General features: G+C 44.7%; 1 protein-coding gene across 2 annotated transcripts in view; it reads right to left on the minus strand.

The window, feature by feature from the left end:
• LOC144828316 (uromodulin-like) overlaps window positions 1-19,121 on the minus strand; it is a 597,246-nt gene that overhangs the window by 284,560 nt on the left and 293,565 nt on the right. For both annotated transcript variants that reach the window (XM_078686406.1, XM_078686405.1), the window contains exon 4: window positions 6,330-6,413. In XM_078686406.1, coding sequence (XP_078542532.1) covers window positions 6,330-6,413 — 84 coding nt within the window. The remainder of the gene's footprint in view (window positions 1-6,329; window positions 6,414-19,121) is intronic.

The raw sequence follows: 19,121 nt of genomic DNA on the forward strand, positions 1-19,121 counted from the left end.
CTTATGCTCACTTACCTATTTCCACCCTCTATCACTTCTCTTAACTCACCCTCACTGGCCTTTTTTGACTCTCCCTCACCTCCGTTCCCTTATTCCATTTTCCAGACTTATTCTCATTAACCACTCCTTCACGGCTCATTACCTCTCTCCCATCCACCCATTTCCAGCTGTCAGTCACTCTACTTCACTCCCCTTCCCTTTGTTTCTTTTCTTTATTCCCTCAATAATGCTCCTTCTCTCATTCACCTTATTACACTTCACTCACTTCTTTTCTCACTTCCTATATCCTCTCACATCCTCACTCCCTTTCCCTCACAGCCTGTCTCTTAGCTTCAGTCTCTGGATCCTCTCAATCTATCACTCCTCTTCCGTCATGCTTACTCCCTAAAAATGACCCACACTCCCTTCCTTAACTTGCTTTGCTCTCTTACTCAGTTCCTTTGTGTCACTCTTTCCTTTACTAGCTGTATATTCTCACTCCTTCACTTCGTTTGTCTCAAGCTCACTTGCTTTTATCCTCTCTTTATTTTTACCTTTTTCATCAACCTCCCTGCCCTTCACTCACCCTCACTTACCCTTGTTAATCTTCTACTTTGTCTCTTGTATTGTAAAATATATATTATAAATATTGTAACTTATTTTGTTTTGTCTTTCACAGATATAAATTTAAATGAAAATATAAAACTAAGTTGATATTACTTATAAGGTAAGTTTGATGTACAATATTTATTTTCTCTATACTGTTTTCCATAACCTCACTACTCTTCTTTGATATTCCCACACCTCTGTTCCCTTATTGCGCTTGCCTCACTTATTCTGAATCTCCACATTTACTCTCTTTTTTCACACTCTTCTCTTACACTCACCTTCTTTCAGGTCTTCTCTTTTACTTTCTTTCTCTATCTTCCCTTCTTTCACTCCTTCACTCTTTTCCCTTCCCTTACTCTCCTTACTCCACTTCACTAACTCCTTCTCTTACTTCCTCTGTCCTCTTAGTTCTACACTCCCCTTCCGTCATTCTTTCTCTGTTAGTCTCATTCTCTCCGTCCCCTTAGTCTCTCACTCCTCTTCTGTCACGCTCACTGCCTATAACTCAGCCATACTCCCACACTCATCTTCTTTCAAACCTTCTCCTTTACTTTCCTTCCTGTCTCTTCCCTTCTTTCGCTCCTTCACTCTTTTCCCTTCCCTTACTCTCCTTACTCCACTAACTCCTTCTCTTACTCCCTCTGTCCTCTTACTTCTACACTCCCCTTCCCTCATTCTCTCTCTGTTAGCCTCATTCTCTCCATTTACTTAGTCTCTCACACCTCTTCTGTCACGCTCACTGCCTATAACTCAGCCATACTCCCACACTCACCTTCTTTCAAACCTTCTCCTTTACTTTCCTTCCTCTCTCTTCCCATCCTTTGCTCTTTCATTCTTTTCCTTTCTCTTACTCTTCTTACTCCACTTCAATAACTCCTTTTCTCAAATCTTCTGTCTTCTAACTTATTCACTCCACTTTTCTCAGTCTTTTTCTATTACCCTCAAATAATTTCCAGCAATGCATCTTTTCACATGGGGCAAGTCCCATGTGAAAGTACCTGCATCAGTCTTACGCCTTCTGTGAGGCAGATGCAAGATTTTAATGCAATGGTGTCCTAAAAGTGACGCAGTGAAATCTTATAGATTTCACTGTGTTACTTCTACGACTTTTCCTTGCGTCAATACGCCCCCTTTGCATACATTACATCTGACGCAGGTATAATGTGGCGCAGGGCTTTACAAAGTGACGTATCTACCTAGATGTGTCACTTTGTAAATATGACTCAACAAGGTACAATTTTTACACCACTGGTGCGTCACAAAAAGTGACGCACCGGCGGTGTAAAAGTGACACATGGCCTCATAAATGAGGCCCTGAAGCGCAACACAGAGAAAAACAGTGTAAAAAACTTATAGTAATTTTTTTTTTTAAAGAAATGCATCTTTTCACATGGGGCCAGCCCCATGTGAAAGGCCCTGCGTCAGTCTTAGGCCTGCTGTGAGGCAGGTGCAAGATTTTAACACAACGGCGTCCTGAAAGTGACGAAGTGAAATCTCTTAGATGCCTTAGATGTCACTGCGTCACTTCTACGACCCTTCCTTATGTCAATATGCCCCCTTTGCATACATTACAGCTGGCGCAGGTATAATTTGGCGCAGGGGTTTACAAAGTGACGCATCTACCTAGATGCGTCACTTTGTAAATATGACTCAACAAGGTGTATTTTTTACAGCACTGGTGCGTCACAAAAAGTGACGCACCGGTGGCGTAAAAGTGACGCGTGGCCTCATAAATGAGGCCTTCAGTCTTCTACTCATGCGTCATATTTAATTTATGACGTGTTATGTCGCAAGTAGTTACAGATACGTCAGTATTTCTGACATATCTGTAAACGCAAAAGTGATGCATTGCTGGAGTGTATCACAAAAGTGACACAACTCCAGCAATGCATCCTTTCACATGGGGCCAGCCCCATGTGGAAGGGCTTGCATCAGTCTTACGCCTGCTGTGAGGCAGGCGCAAGATTTTGACACAATGCCGTCCTAAAAGTGACGCAGTGAAATCTCATTGATTTCACTGCGTCACCTCTACGACCCTTTCTTGCGTCAATACGCCCCTTTTGCATACATTACACCTGACGTAGGTATAATGTGGCGCAGGGGTTTACAAAGTGACGCATCTACCTAGATGCGTCACTTTGTAAATATGACTCAACAAGGTGCATTTTTTACAGCACTGGTGCATCACAAAAAGTGACGCACCGGTGGCGTAAAAGTGACGCATGGCCTCATAAATGAGGCCTTCAGTCTTCTACTCATGCGTCATATTTAATTTATGACGCATTATGTCGCAAGTACTTACAGATACATCAGTATTTCTGACGTATCTGTAAGCGCAAAAGTGATGCATTGCTGGAGTGTGTCACAAAAGTGACACAACTCCAGCAATGCATCCTTTCACATGGGGCAAGTCCCATGTGAAAGGGCCTGCATCAGTCTTACGCCTGCTGTGAGACAGGCGCAAGATTTTGACACAACGGCGTCCTAAAAGTGACGTAGTGAAATCTCTTAGATTTCACTGCATCACCTCTACGACCCTTTCTTGCGTCAATACGCCCCTTTTGCATACATTACACCTGATGTAGGTATAATGTCGCGCAGGGGTTCACTGGATGATGTCATCAGTGATGTCATCCGTGATGTCATCAGTGATGTCATCAGTGATGTCACTGACCATGTCATGAATGATGTAATATGTGACATCATCAGCGCGAGTTATAGTGAGTCCAACTAACTATAACATGGGAATTTCAATGGTTTTGTATGAGTAAAATGTTCAGCTAACTATAACTGGTGGGAAACCTATGGTTTTTCCAGTGAATTTCAAAAGTTTTTTAAATGCTAATTCCTAACTATAACAAATGTGAAACCTATGGTTCTTCAGTGAATTTCAAAGGTTTTTTAAATGCTAATTCCTAACTATAACGATTGTGAAACCTATGGTTTTTTCAGTGAATATATATATATATATATATATATATATATATAATATTTTTTTTCCATGTATTATATATGGATATATTTTTTTAAGGCAATGGTCTTGTGGTCATGCTACAGCTGTGTCCAATGCAAGGCCTTAAATGTCTCACATTAGCAATAGCCAATGCTGAAACCTTGAGGTGCAGAAGAGAAAAATGAGCATCAAGGGTGGCTTCTAGATCAAGTGTGAATATGGTTAAAAAATACATGGTGCCCACCCCAAACAAACTCTGTACTGACAGTATGCCTCCTAGCCTCAGTTTGCCTTTGAGGTCAGCTTGTAAACCATTGAAGAATCATTACTGGTAAAGTTATTGACAATGAGGGGGGATGGAGGGATGTTTAGAAGTAGAATTACAAGTAGCATATCCTTCTCACTGGTCCTCAATGATAATTCTCACTGATAATCATAAATGTAGGATAAAAGAGACAGTGAATCCCTAAAAAGCAGGTGTCAATAGTCAACAGCAAAGGGTAAAGGCTAATATAGATGAAAGACAAGAGCAACGTTAACCAAAGATGCATCTTAGGGCTGCCTCACCGGCTACGGTGTCAGCATTGGGCCAAACTGACAGGGCGGGACAGGACCTAAAGCACTAGAAAGCTTGGAGTTAATGAATTGCTCCAAATTAGATCAACACACTTCTACCTGAACTCTCTCTAAGGGACACACCCCTGATCTGGTCGGGATACGTTAAAGCTGACCGACTTGCAGGTCTGCCTTGCATCTGGTTAGTCCACCTATTAACCAGGTGTATCCTTCCCTTCTCATCTCAGAGCAATGGCAGTAAAATAGTCGTTTTGTAAATGGCATCTCATAAACAAAGAAAATGTGGGACCTCTCTCAGAGACAGCTCCCATACTAAGCCATCAAGTGGATGTCACTGAAGAAGGGTCCCAAAGGCCTGTTTCCAGCAGAATTCAAAGCGCTCTTTTAAAAAAACACAGACCACTCAGCTGGAAAACGCCTGATTTTCCCAGGAGCATCAAAGGCAGTGAGATTACTCAGAAAAAATAGGAATATTTCTAACAAAGAGATGACTGGATATAAAAACAAACTCATACAAATGATTACTATTGGTTCTTGTCCCGCTTCGGCCCCTGTACTTCGGAACTGGGGACTCATGCTTGACTTTAGCTTGTTTCTTGAAGCACATGTAGGCATTCGTTTAATCTCACTTAGATTATTGCAAAGCATTCATTTAACTTCCCAAAAATTATATGAATCACCTTCAGCTTATTCAAGACACAAACGCCAGGCTTCTTTATAATGTGGAAAGAAGACAGAGTTTTCCATTTGCCTTAAGACAACTCATTTGTCCTCCCATCCATGGTACAATATTCTACAAGTCAATGGTTGTTGATCATAAGGCCATTCTCTAAGGGTTCCTGGATTCCATTCCTCTTAAATTCAGGAGGTTACAAAAGTCAGAACCTCTATTATTTGTGAATGCGCCTTCTCAGTGGCAGCAGTAAAAAGATGAAAATCTCCAACTCTTTCTGTACAACCTGAGCAATCCCTCCTTCATTTTAGGAAGATGATGCAACTGAGTAGCTGTGTTTTGTGTGTTCCGAACTTCTGTGTAGGTAGGCAATATAAATAATTGTGACGTAACATAACATAAGCCGGAAGCAGCCGCTTCAGGGACAGGATACAGGGAGCAGCTGGGAAGGTGTTGGAGCGCCCCCTGCAGCTCTCACTGGACCGCTCATTGCTCTTCTTCTGATGGAATCCCATGTCCAGGGACAGACCATGGACACAATATTCCACTCTAAATGTAATAGGGAAATCGACTAATGCCACAAACCACAGCCCAATAACTGCAATTTCACTGAAATGAGTGTTTTGTTTTCCTTACCAGGGTGCCCTGATTCAGGTTCGGGTACACTCACCCTTCATCACTGACCTCCTCTAGGTCACTTCCTGCAGTATTTTCTCCCTCACCTCCTCACCACCATGACTCTTCCACCCCTACATATTAGGGTGAATTCAGTAGGCTTTATTAGCCCTGTATACTGCCCCTCACCATCAGTCTGTGCCGTCCAACAGGTCAAAAAACTCATGAGTCTGCTGTCAGCTGTACTAGTTATTCAATGTTCCCTACAACATGAATACCCTGCAGGCACCATGTTGTGGTCCGCCCAGTTCTACACGGCCTGGTGGGCTTTCAGTATCCGGAGTGGAGAGATGCGCAGGCAGCTTGAACTGTGCACAGGAGCTCCAAGACCAAGAAGCTATCTTGAATACTTCATGCAGCCATTTGAGCAGCCCAAACAGCCATCTTGAGCCCCCCATGCTGCCTGTGACACTTTTAGCCACTCCTGTAAGCTGACAGTATTGTGCATGCTAATGGTTGTAGATATAACATTGAATGCTAAATCTCAAACTAAAAATCCCAGAATGCAAAGTGTGCCTGCTGCGAAAATTAAGGTTGGCTTACACATAACATGCTTTATGTTTACCATTGGTCTCTTAGATTTTTAGATACAAGCCTACTGACAAGAAACTACCAGGAAACAGACAGGCAGCTCATGCACCCAAGGATTGTTTAGAAGGAACTTGACAACACAGTGTATGCTCTCTCCTGACTCAGAGAGACACATAACTAAACAATGAACCGGTATTCTTTAAAGTCCTAACACAGTTTCTGTACAAGAAGTTTTGTTTTGAACATGAAGCCCTCAATGATAGTACCAGGGCAGACATTGAGTTACTTTGTTACCAAGAAACCATTCAGCAGAAATCAAGACACAAAGTGTACCTGTTGTTACAGCTGGGCTGGTTAAGGTGGTCACAGCTGTTGTGGTCTCAGCGCTTTCGGGGGGCGGTCCTGTAGAGCTGATTCCTGATGAAATCAGAAACATACAGTGTCAGTGAGGAGAGGGCGGACAGGCCTCAACACTACCTCTACTTGTAACATCAGGATTGTTGATATAAATAGTAACCCTCCAAAGGTACACAAATGCATAACCCCCTCATACCAGCTACGAAGAGGATGTCCTCACCCGTGTGACAGGCACCGCTGAAGAAAAATGTCAATAAAGTTTTACAGCTTCAACATCCTAAGAGTCCTTAGACATTTAACACTATTTATGACTCGCTCCTCTGGTCATATTCCTCCCTCTTACTTACGGTCCCTCTTTATAGGTTTCGCCTGCACAGCACTTGCACTGTGCTTGTGAAATCACTTGCATTTAATTATCTTAAAAGGGGGTTCTCATCAGTTCCCACAGCCGAATAACTGCGTTCTTTCTTTTTTGTGTGGAACTTTTTTTTTGCTCTCGTCCCATGGCTGCACTAATTTATGATACTTCTACTAAACTCGTTCACACTGTTTAAGACACATTCACTGTCAAGGTTATATCTCTTCCATCTGTTCACACTGTTTAAGGCACATTCATTATAAAGATAAGATCTCTCCCCAAGGACAAGTCAGACAGCTTTTAACAGTATGCTTGTTTTTTTATTACTTAGTTGTGTAAAGCAAATGCTTTAGCCTTGCAATGTGTGTGGCAATCCCTATTCACGCCTAGGTACCTTTTGTTGCACTTTGTAGGCTTCATCGGATTTTTTTCCAAACTTAATCTATCTGGTCATTATAATCAAATTCTAAATGTAGTAATAAACATTGCACCTTAAAAATAAAGTTAATATACAGGAGTTATCCTATATTTTAATACTATACAGGCAGACAACAGGGTCATGATTTGAATGGTGCAGCAGGTGCAGTGGCACCGGGTCAAAAGTTATCAGACATTTTTTAACACCTTATGTTGCTATATTTTGCTATTAAACAGGCAGACACAAGTGCCGTTTTCTAGCAAGCACTAGGGTTGTGATTTCAATAGTGCAGCAGGGGAAGTGGCACCCGGATAAAAAGCTCCAGGCACCCCATTAAACACCGATTATTGCTATGTTTTACAACTAAAGAGGCATGCATAAGCGTAGTTATCTTCCAGTCACTAGGGTCATGGTTTGAATGGTGCAGCAGGTGTAGTGAAAAACCAAAGGAAATGATGGAAGGAGCGTTGACAATACAAACACTCACCCCCAGTCAACTGATCTGGGTTTAATCCATCACCGACTTTAGCCCACTCTGCCACCCCAGTTCAGACATGGCCATATGCAAATCAGTCTGACCCTGTGCCTCATGGGAACAGTCCAGCCCGAACTACCAAGCCATGCCTTCCCTGGACCGGAAACAAGCTACTGAGGACCGGTTTCTGGCATTTCAGCCGTCTTCAGCCCGGCTTGCTTGAATCCAGTGGAAAAGTGAGCAAGGGACTCACGTCTGAGCATACCCTGCCAACTTATGGTGAACAAAGAAAAACTAAAGGAAATGATGGACGGAGCGTTGACAATACAAACACTCACCCCCACTCAACTGATCTGGGTTTAATCCATCACCGTTCTTTAGCTCACTCTGCCACCCCAGTTCAGACATGGTCATATGCAAATCAGTCTGACCCTGTGCCTCATGGGAACAGTCCAGCCCGAACTGCCAAGCCATGCCTTCCCTGGACCGGAAACAAGCTACCGAGGACCGGTTCCTGTCATTTGAGCCGACTTCAGCCCGGCTTGCTTGAATCCAGTGGCAAAGTGAGCAAGGGACTCACGTCTGAGCATACCCTGCCAACTTATGGCGAACAAAGAAAAACCAAAGGAAATGATGGACGGAGCGTTGACAATACAAACACTTACCCCCAGTCAACTGATCTGGGTTTAATCCATCACCGTTCTTTATCCCACTCTGCCACCCCAGTTCAGACATGGCCATATGCAAATCCTCTGTAGCTTGTTTCCGGTCCAGGGAAGGCATGGCTTGGCAGTTCGGGCTGGACTGTTCCCATGAGGCACAGGGTCAGACTGATTTGCATATAGCCATGTCTGAACTGGGGTGGCAGAGTGGGCTAAAGAACGGAGATGGATTAAACCCAGATCAGTTGACTGGGGGTGAGTGCTTGTATTGTCAACGCTCCGTCCATCATTTCCTTTGGTTTTTCTTTGTTCGCAGCAGGTGCAGTGGCACTGGGCCAAAAAGTTGTCAGGACTCCTCTAAACACCTAATACTGCTGAAAGGTCTTGATTTAAATAGTGCAGCAGGTGCAGAGGCAATGGGACCAAAAGTTGTCATGACCCCACTAACCAAATATTAGTGCTATATTTTACTACTAAACAGGCAGTCATAATTACAGTTATCTAGCAAGTACTAGGTTCATGAATTTAACAGTGCAGCAGGTGCAGTGACAGCAAGACCAAAATCTCCAGGCATCCCACTAAACGCCTAATTTGACTATATTTTGTTCCTAATCAGGCAGTTACAATTGCAGTGACCTTGCAGTTAAAAGGGACCTGATTTGAAGGTTGCAGCTCGTGCAGTGGCACTGGGGCCAAAAGCTCTAGTTACCCCACTAAACCCAGATAATTGCTCAATTGTACTACTAAGCAAGATAGTCACAAGTGCATTTATCTAGCAGGCAATAGGAGCATGGTTTGAATGGTGCAGCAGGTGCAGTAACACCGGCCCCAAAAGTTGTCAGAACTCCTCTAAACACATGATATTGTTATTACATCAATTACATTTATTATTTCCCTCTCATTTCATTTTTCAAAATTTTGCTCTTACTTACCTGCAATATACCACTAGAAACAGCACAATATATTGCCTTTTTGTAAAGAAACAAGTCATAACACTTTAACATATGTTCTATAACTTATATTGTACATCTACTCAAAAAACAGCTTATTATTAATCACATAAGTGAAACATAATGCATTTACCAATGCTTTTATTTTTACGTCTCCACCTGGAGACGGGCACAGATTGTGAGCCTGCTGAGGTGAGGCAGTTTGAGATCCCCTCCTCTATGCTGGCAGCCTCACCTGACCCATCAGCAGGGCCACTGGAATTATGTGATTTTGCAGCCACTTCTACATAAATGCGGATTTGCCACATACAACACTTAATCTATCATCCGCTGCATAATCTTCAGAGTTCAAATAAAAGAAAATTGTAGCTTAAATTGACCAAAAGTTCCTAAAAGCGCTGCAAAATGTAAAGGTTGACTGGTGTTGTTTATTGGTGTATTTGGATATAAAAACGTACTAATGAGGTGAAATCTTTGCTCAGAGAGTGTTAACATGCAAAAATGAAAAAAATAATGATGTAGTATAATTTGCCTACTCTTGCCGCATAATTTAGTCAGTCGATTCTGACACATAATTTGATCCTCCAATGCTGCATAATTCCAATGACCCTTTAGCATGGGCAGGGTTTTTTCATATGAAGACAGACAGTAAAGGAACCTATGCTAAAGCAGAATTCCTCAACTTCCATTGACAGGTCACAGCAGGTGCTTTCAATTTAGGAGGCCTTTGCCCGTGAGCCACCAAAGAGCACCCCTACTTTCTCAGGGCCAGGTGTTTATTTTATTTTTTAAAGCGCAAACTTCGCCAAAGGGCATTAGATTGCTTTACACAAGCCCCTGACATTTTACATGAAACCCAAACATTATACATTGTATTTATTCAATCACAAGGATGTAAAATTATTTACTCAGAACCACAACCTGTTAACCTGTGGTCAGGGTACACTTTTGGTTCTCCAGTTGTAAAGTCGACAACTCTAACCCCTAGTCCACATATCCTCACTAGTAAACATGTGCCTACTAAAAGGCCTGTTCCATCACAAAGAAATTCAGCATTCTCTTACACATAAAAACGTTGATAGTTTAAAGTGTACATTATTATGCTAATATAGGAAACCTTGTTCCGGTGCCTTTGCTGTAGGCATTTCAATGAGCTACAGCTGTGGCTGGCTCTGTAGCTGTGTCTATCTGGAAGCATTCCAACCTATCAATGTTCACCCGCAGTGCCACCCTAAACAGACACCTGCTGTATGCAAATCAGTACTGACCCTACTCCTCATGGGAAGAGTGCAACTACCGGGCATGGCCTCCTCCAGAAGAGAGCACAGAAGCAGAAAGATTATGGCCTTTAAGTCTCATCAGAGAGATGAAGCAATGATGGTGTGGCACTGCAAGAAAGGGACCCCTGTCCGGGCATACACTTTGCCACTTACGGCATTATATCAAACGGGGATCAGGGAATGCTTCCGAATAGTTTAAAGCACGAGCAACCCCACTGGGGAAGATTCCAACCTACCATTTTCCTCCCACCGTGTCACTCTAGACAGTTGCCCATCTTATGCAGATCAGTACTGACCCGGATCCCCTGGGGTAGTTCATCCCACAGTGCCATCTGATGCCCCTCCTGAAGAAAGCAGAAGAAACCCAGACCGGTTTCAACCTTGCCAGGCTTCATCAGTGAGGTATAGCTTGGGTTCTGTGGCAAAGTGAGCAAAGGACCCACTTCTGGGTATACCCATGGCCTCTCGGTGTTTTGATGCAAAGGAAATGGAAGGAATGCATGCAAATAGTCTAACCCACTGGCATTCTCACTGGATAGTATTCTAAGCCATCATTTTTTACTCACTCTGCCACTCTGGAGAGGAGCTCACCTTCTGCAAATCATTACTGACAGTGCTCCTCATGGGAACAGCCCATCCCGAACTGCCAGATGAGGTCCCTCCAGAAGGAAACACAATCAATCCCAGACTCAAGCTGTACTTCACTGAGGAAATCTAAATAGGTTGAAATCGGTATGGGAATTGCTTGTGGTCCTATCTGGAGGGGATCTCTGTTGGCATATTGTCTGTGGATGCAGGTTCAATTCTGGGCCCGCCGAAATTTTGGATGTGGTTGACATGTTGGACATTCCCCATTTCAATTCAGATGCCTACTAGACTGTTTTAATAGATTTTTTGTTTTAAGACAATTATTTTCTTAATATTTTAATAGTTTCTCTGGTTTTAATTTCCCATTTTGTATGGAATTCATCATCTGCTTCCACTAATTAAGTTGTTCATGTGAAAAACAGGGAAATTTACATTCATATCACAAGGCATTATACATGTATTCACTTATTTTTATTTTGAGTAGTCTCCTTTCAGACCAAGGGGAGGGTGTTATGTAGCCTACACTTAGGGGTCCATTAGTATGTCGGGCGGATTGCCTCCGCCAGGGTGGCAGTGGCCACCGCCACCCTGGCGGAGGCAATCCGCCCGACAAGCACTCTCGTTTTCCCCTCCGCCAGATTAGGATGGAAAGACCGTCCGCCGATTTACCGCCGCGGTCGCAAGGCGACCGCGGCGGTGATGGAATAATATGGTGGCGGTGTCCAATGGACACCGCCAGCCATATTACGATGCCTGAAATTAGGGGCCTTTCCGGGGCGGCAATGCCGACACGGAAAGGCAGGCGGTGATTGCTGCGGGGCCCCCAGAGTGACGGCCAAAGGGGGGTGGCACACGGGGGGGTACCTGTGGTACCCCCCTGCATTTGCATGATCGCAGCAGCAGGCACCGCGCGGTGCCTGCCGCTGCGATCATGCAAATGCGTGCAATTGTATTTCACATTGTGGCGGGCGGTGCAGTGAGCACCGCCCGCCACAATGTTAACTTGAGGAATGCGCCCGCCACTGTGGCGGGCGCATCCTAATGCCAATGGTGGGACCCCCGCCCTTCAGGCGGGCGGTCCCGATCTCCGTTAGGATGGCGGCCGGACAAAGTCCGCCCGCCATCCTAATGGACCCCTTGGTCTTGATTTTAGCTTATCATTTTAACTAGCATAAGATTTTAGTGGTGGTTTGTACATATTTTCACTATTGCGAGAATGTGTCCTGTACTGAACTTATTCTTGATAAAATTTGTTGCCTTGTGGTCTGTACATTTAGTTCCAGGGTCACGCAACCCAGAACACGCTTTCTTGTTTTTTTGTTTTGTGCTCGTAGGAGACGAGTCAGCTGCTTCAGTCTAATTAAAACATTGATTCACACCTCTGGCCCAGTGTCATATAACCATGATATTTTTTTTCATAAAAATAGCATCCATGCTGAAGTTGGTGAGAGCTGCACTTCCTGCCAGAATCATCACGGAATGCTGATGGTGCGCTGTGACTGAGATGCAGTTTACCTGTCCCCAACCTTCATCCTGAGAAGGAAGATAGCTCTGCGAGAAGAAGTGGGCAGGTTAGGACACTCAAGACCGAGTGCATCATATGCACTAACTCCGGCTTCCTGACGTACAATACCAAAATATGGGGTAAGGCCATTCCAAAAAGCTTGGCAGATGGATATTCTCGAGATGTTCTCTTTAGCATAGAGATATTAGTAATAGATAGGAGTAATGTTCGTAACATTACGAACAATGAACATGGTTGAATTGTTTGTGTTTTTCACCATTCCAATAATGCTTATTGCAATGATGGGTCTCATCTTTTTGATAATTGCAGTTCATGTTTTATTTACAAAGATTAGAGCTTTTCAATAAACGTTTGAAAATGCAATACCGTATCTTTTCTTTGTGACACTTTGGGCATGCAGAAGTAATAAAAGAAAGGGTTAGGTCTGTTTCCACGATTTCCTGGAAATCTGAAAGACGTGTTCTAGGTTACTGACAACGTCTATAACTCTGTGGGTTTAGGTACAGTATTGTGAGTTAGCTAAACAGACCAACATTGGCTGATTATATTGAAAAGACTAAAGGTCTGATTTAGATCTTGTGGACCAGTTACTCTGTGACAACGTTGACGGATATCCTGTCCACCAAAATATATACCCATTATATCCATTGTGACGGCGCAACCCGTCTGCCAAGATCAAAATCAGGCCCTCTGTCTCTGTAATATGAAATTTGTTGTTTCAAATAAAAAAATGTACTATATTCAAAATAACTATATAAAAGACTTACATGTGGTTGATTATGCATCAAATGAGTTTTGGGCCAGGGTTTATTGGATGGATTAAGCTACTGTACACAAAACCAGTGTCTAGAATATGGACAGGGAACATAATTTCTGAACCATGGCACATATACAGGGGGAATAGAACAGGATGCCCTCTGTCCCCAGTCCTCTTTGCACTGGCAGTGGAATGGTTGGCCAGCCGCCTTTGGGGGGCCCTTGGACCATGGGGCATCCGGATAGTGATAATGTCCCATGTAATCTCAATATATGCATAGAATACATTACTCCATTGCTGGGACCAGGAGCATTAGTTGCCCCTGCTGTTGGAGTTACTGCACAACTTTGTTGAAGTGTCAGGACTTTGGACCTACAGAGGTAAATTAAAACTATTTCAATTTGGTGGACTGGATCGCAAGGGATTCATCTTGCCAGGAGCTTGGACTCGGCTGGGAGCGAGACACGTTCCAGTACTTGGGGAAATGGGTGACCCGAGGCCAACATGAGCAATATGATCTCAATGTTAGAAGAGTGATGGACAGGCAGTCAAGATCTGTTGACTTGTGGAAAGCGCTGCAGCTGTTTATGATTGTAAGGGTTGCCCTGATGAAAATGGTGTTTTTGCTACAGAGCCCTACGTCCTGCAAAATGTGTAATGTGCCCGGTACCAGCATTGACATTTGCCTGGTTGATAGGCTACTAACAGATGTGGTGTTGGCGCCAAAAGAAGCCACATGTACTTGTCCATGGTGAAACTCCGATTGACAGAAGGCGGGTTGGAGCTGCTGGACCTGTTAGTTTCTTATGCAGCCACGTAGTGTTTGCATGTAGTGCATTGGCTGGATGAGGGTCAAAATTGGGAAAAAGTGCTCCTGGCAAACATGCACAGCCCTTACACCCTCCCTCAGGTGATATTAATGGGATTGTCCCGAGAGACTTCCCATACCTGAACCGGCAATTGTCAATGGTGTGGTCTCCCGCAGAGCCTCATTTACAGTGGATCACCCCATGTATATGTTGTAGCCTTTTAATGATATAAAGACCCATTGCTTGAGGTATGGCACGAAGAATGTTACATGACATGCTTGTGGTGGCGCAGTAGAGGAAGGATTTGGAGGAATGGGCAGAAGCTGATGAGCTACACCTTAGACCTACAAGATGGGATTTAGACAGCAGAAGTGGACTTAGTAACTTGGGGCGGGTGATCAATAGGATAACAGTGGCCCGAGGCAGAAGACCCCATGAATCCTGGAAGTGGGGGGAATAAAAATTAAACATAAAAGAGCACCAAATCAATGTGGGGCAAACACCGGCATCGATTGTGAGTCGATTTCTGCCACGCAATGAAATGTCCGCAAACCACTTTTGTTAGAGGGCTGCTTTTAGGTCATATTTTCAAGGTCATGGAACTGAAGAATAAGGGAAGTAGTTCCCTTGGAGGCAGCGACAACAAAGCAACTGCTGCAGGTGTACGATCTCAGAGCAGCTTCTTCAGTGTCAGGGACATCCTACATTAGGGGAAAGAGAACAAGTAGAACAGCTTTCCAGGCCAGAGACCAGGGCAACAGTTTCATGGGCTGGCAGCAAGAAGCTGTTAATGGATTAGGAAGATGCTGCTTCGGGGTTCCAGTGCTTTGAAGTGGTTGCTCCAGAGGTATGGTTTAGTAAGGAGCTGCTTCAAGAGAGAAGGGCTTATATAAGTCCTGCATTTTAGGTCCATGACTTCAGAGCCACTGCTTCATCTCCAGAGACCATGGAGTAGTGCTTCTGAGTCTAAACACCATGATCGGCTTCCTCAGGAGCAGTAAACACTGAGCCACTGCTTCAAGGTCAAGAACTACAGCGGTAGAAATTAAGAAGTCGCTGCTTTAGGGTCAGGAACAAGTGAGGTAGAAATAAGGGTGCAGCTGCTTCTGGGTCAGGGACCACAAAGTAGTCAGATCTTGGAGCAGCTGCAGCAAGGTAGCTGTGGGCAGAATTCGCGGAGTTTCACTCTTCAGAATTCTGCTGAGTTACATAAAAACTCAGCGAGATTGAGCTGAGTTCTGGCAACTGAAGGAAAGTATACACTTTGCATTGCTCGAGCAGTAATTTAGTCCCGAAAGCGCAAGTAGAAATGAAACATCTGGGCAAACAGCACCATGCGGAACTCAAGAATGCACTGCCATTTGAGTTGATTTTGCTGCCGGTCGAATAAAAAATCTACTTGAGTGGCAGCAGATCTACTCAAGAAGCAGCCTTCTGACCGCAACCTACCACTTTAGAAAATCGTGCTACAGGCTGCCAAATATCGTTCGCATTTTTGGAAGATTTCTGTCATGCTGCATTTGGCGGAATTTGGCTGGAACTCTGCCTTAAAAGAGTAATACAAATTTAACCAAATTCTTCCAATTCTGCAGGTAGAATGAAGCAATCCTCCCACACCACCAGGACAGAGGGACTGAGTTCACACAAATCATCAGAATATGTTGGCCTAATTCCTCGCTCGCTCACAGTGCTCCATCTAAACCCCCAACCTTACCAGGGTACCAGATGGTATCTGCAACCTCATAACACGATCACTCGATGTCCCTAAGGAAATCGTGGAAACGGATCTACCCTTTTGTTGTTACTCAGGCATGCCCAAGGGAGACATAAGAATGATACGAATTGGCTATTCAAACATTTATAGAAACAATCGTATTGTTGTATGAAAAGCGTGAGCTGCAATTACTAATAGGATGAAACATAACATTGTAACCAGCATTACACGAATGGTGAAGATGATAAACAGTTCATCCATAATAACATTATTCTGTGATTATATTATTATATAATTATATTTACACTCCTATCTAATTCTACCTGCATTAGCAAAAGCATAGTGGGAGTACCCTCTGCCAGATCTCTTGGGACAACCAACCCCCATACCTGTGTATGATGTATCAGGAAGACAATCTAGTGTTGAGCAGGCTATCGTCCTTTGCAGGATGAAGGTTAGAGTCAGCAGGGCTGCATCTCAGTGAAGTCACATTGCACAGCGTTGCAGGATATTCCCGGCAGACGTGCTCCACTGCCGGAATGTGTCACAGAGGCACTTCATAAAATAAAAGCCTTGTTCTGATTGCACTGTGTCAAAGGTGCGGAGCTGATGTGATTCTTTGTCTGAAGATTTAGAGGTGTCTCCAATCGGACAACCAAACAACCAAATGCGAAGGCATTGTGTTCAATGTTCCTAGCCTTGGACAGAGTGTACAGTAACCCTGATAATTTGTCTGCAAAAAAATTATCTACATGCAGAATCGTTTTTTCAGATGTTATCGTGTAAGTGCAAAGTATGTAAAAAGTCACCATTAGAAAAAGATGTCAAGTTAAACGTGTGCTTTAAAATGGAGACTTTAAGGCAGGCTATATTGAACCTTACAAGTAGGCATAAGCTGAATTTAAGTGAGCAGTGGTTTCTGTGGTCGAACTTTGGATCAGCTGTTTAAAGTTCCTGGAGCTAGAATGCCATGGAAGTGGTTGCTTCAGAAGGAAGGACTTCAAAATAATTGCTTCATGGGCAAGAACCGCAATGCAGATAGGAGCTGGGGGTAGACAGCAGCTGTTGTATTGTCCAGAGACCAGGGAGTAACTGCTTCAGGGGCTGAACCAGTGAGAGGTTAAGGAACCAGGAAGATACAGCTTTAGGCAACGAGTATTTGGTCCAGTGAAAGGGACGATGGAGCAGCTGCTTCAGGGTCAGGGACCACAGAGCTGCTGCTTTCGCTCTGGCACCACAGAGTATCTGCGTCAGGTTCAAAGTGGGGATGGACAGAACTCATGGAACTTCACTCCACAGAATTCCGCAGAGTTCTATAAAAACTCGGTGAGATTCCATGGAGTTCCTTCAAAGAGCGGAAATTATACACGGTGCGCTGCTTGTGCTGCAATATAATGCCAGTAGCATGAGCAGCACTGAGAAAATTAGCACGAACTGTGCCAGGTGGTATGTAGGAGAGCATGGCCATTTGGGTTGATATGCTGCCGCTTGAGAAGAAACTCTACTCGAGAAGCAGCCCTCTAACCATGACCGTTCACAATCCCCTAAGGACACACTCATTAGAAAACAACACTAGAGGACTCTAAATCTCGCTCGCATCTCTGTAGCCTAACAGGAATAAAATCACACTATGCAGCAATTAGCGGAATTTGCCCAGAACTCTGCATTACAAGAGTAAAGAGCAGCCTAGAAATTCTGCCAATTCCATCTATGGAATGCCCACCCAAACCTAGGTCAACGACCATGGGTTAGAGTTTCTGGCAGCAGCTGCCTCAGGGGTAGGAAAAAGAGGGCAGGACCTACATGGTCAGGGCTCTCCATCTGAGTAGGAAACAGGGCACAGCTGCTTTAACACCAGGGATCATGAAGCAGCTGCTTGAGGGACCATGGAACATCTGTTTCACAGATGTGGAATCAGTCAATTCAAAACACAGACCATGGAGCAGCTGCAGTGACAAGGACCACTGAGAACGTATTTAAGAGGCTAAAGAGTGTCTGCTTTAGTGGCTGTGGATCAGAAGCATAGACCAGGATGCTGCTGCTTGTGAAGTAAGAGGGCCGCTGATTCAGGGAGCAAAAAGCAGCTGGCACAGGAAGGATGGATCAGCTCCTTCAGATAAGGGGGGACTAGTTAACAGCATCTTCATGGGAAGGGACAAGAAGGCAACTTTCCTTAGGGGATAAGACCTCAGAGCATCTGCATGAGTGGCATGGACTACTGAGCACCTTCCTCAGGTGCAAGGTGAGTTAGCAGCTGATTCAGGGCCAGGGAGGATGGAATGACTGCTTCAGTCTCCGGGACCACCGAACAACTACTACTACTAAGGGGCCATGAAGCATCTGTCTCAGGATACAGGACAGAGCTGTTCGAGGAAACTATAAAGCATCCACTTCATTGGCAGGGACTGCTGAGCAACAACATTAAGGACCATGAAACACTGGCTTCAGGGACCAGAGCACAGCTGCATAAGGGGTATGGCCCAGGGATCAGCTGCATAAAGGTCATGGTCCAGGGCACAGCTGCATAAGGGGCATGGCCCAGGGATCAGCTGCATAAAGGTCATGGTCCAGGGCACAGCTGCATAAGGGGCATGGCCCAGGGATCAGCTGCATAAAGGTCATGGTCCAGGGCACAGCTGCATAAGGGGCATGGTCCAGGGAGTAGCTGCATAAAGGTCATGGTCCAGGGCACAGCTGCATAAGGGGCATGGTCCAGGGCACAGCTGCATAAAGGTCATGGTCCAGGGCACAGCTGCATAAGGGGCATGGCCCAGGGATCAGCTGCATAAAGGTCATGGTCCAGGGCACAGCTGCATAAGGGGCATGGTCCAGGGCACAGCTGCATAAAGGTCATGGTCCAGGGCACAGCTGCATAAGGGGCATGGCCCAGGGATCAGCTGCATAAAGGTCATGGTCCAGGGCACAGCTGCATAAGGGGCATGGCCCAGGGATCAGCTGCATAAAGGTCATGGTCCAGGGCACAGCTGCATAAGGGGCATGGTCCAGGGCACAGCTGCATAAAGGTCATGGTCCAGGGCACAGCTGCATAAGGGGCATGGCCCAGGGATCAGCTGCATAAAGGTCATGGTCCAGGGCACAGCTGCATAAGGGGCATGGTCCAGGGCACAGCTGCATAAAGGTCATGGTCCAGGGCACAGCTGCATAAGGGGCATGGCCCAGGGATCAGCTGCATAAAGGTCATGGTCCAGGGCACAGCTGCATAAGGGGCATG

The sequence above is a fragment of the Lissotriton helveticus genome, chromosome 4_1 (assembly GCF_964261635.1).
Source record: "Lissotriton helveticus chromosome 4_1, aLisHel1.1, whole genome shotgun sequence".
Classification (NCBI taxonomy): domain Eukaryota; kingdom Metazoa; phylum Chordata; class Amphibia; order Caudata; family Salamandridae; genus Lissotriton; species Lissotriton helveticus.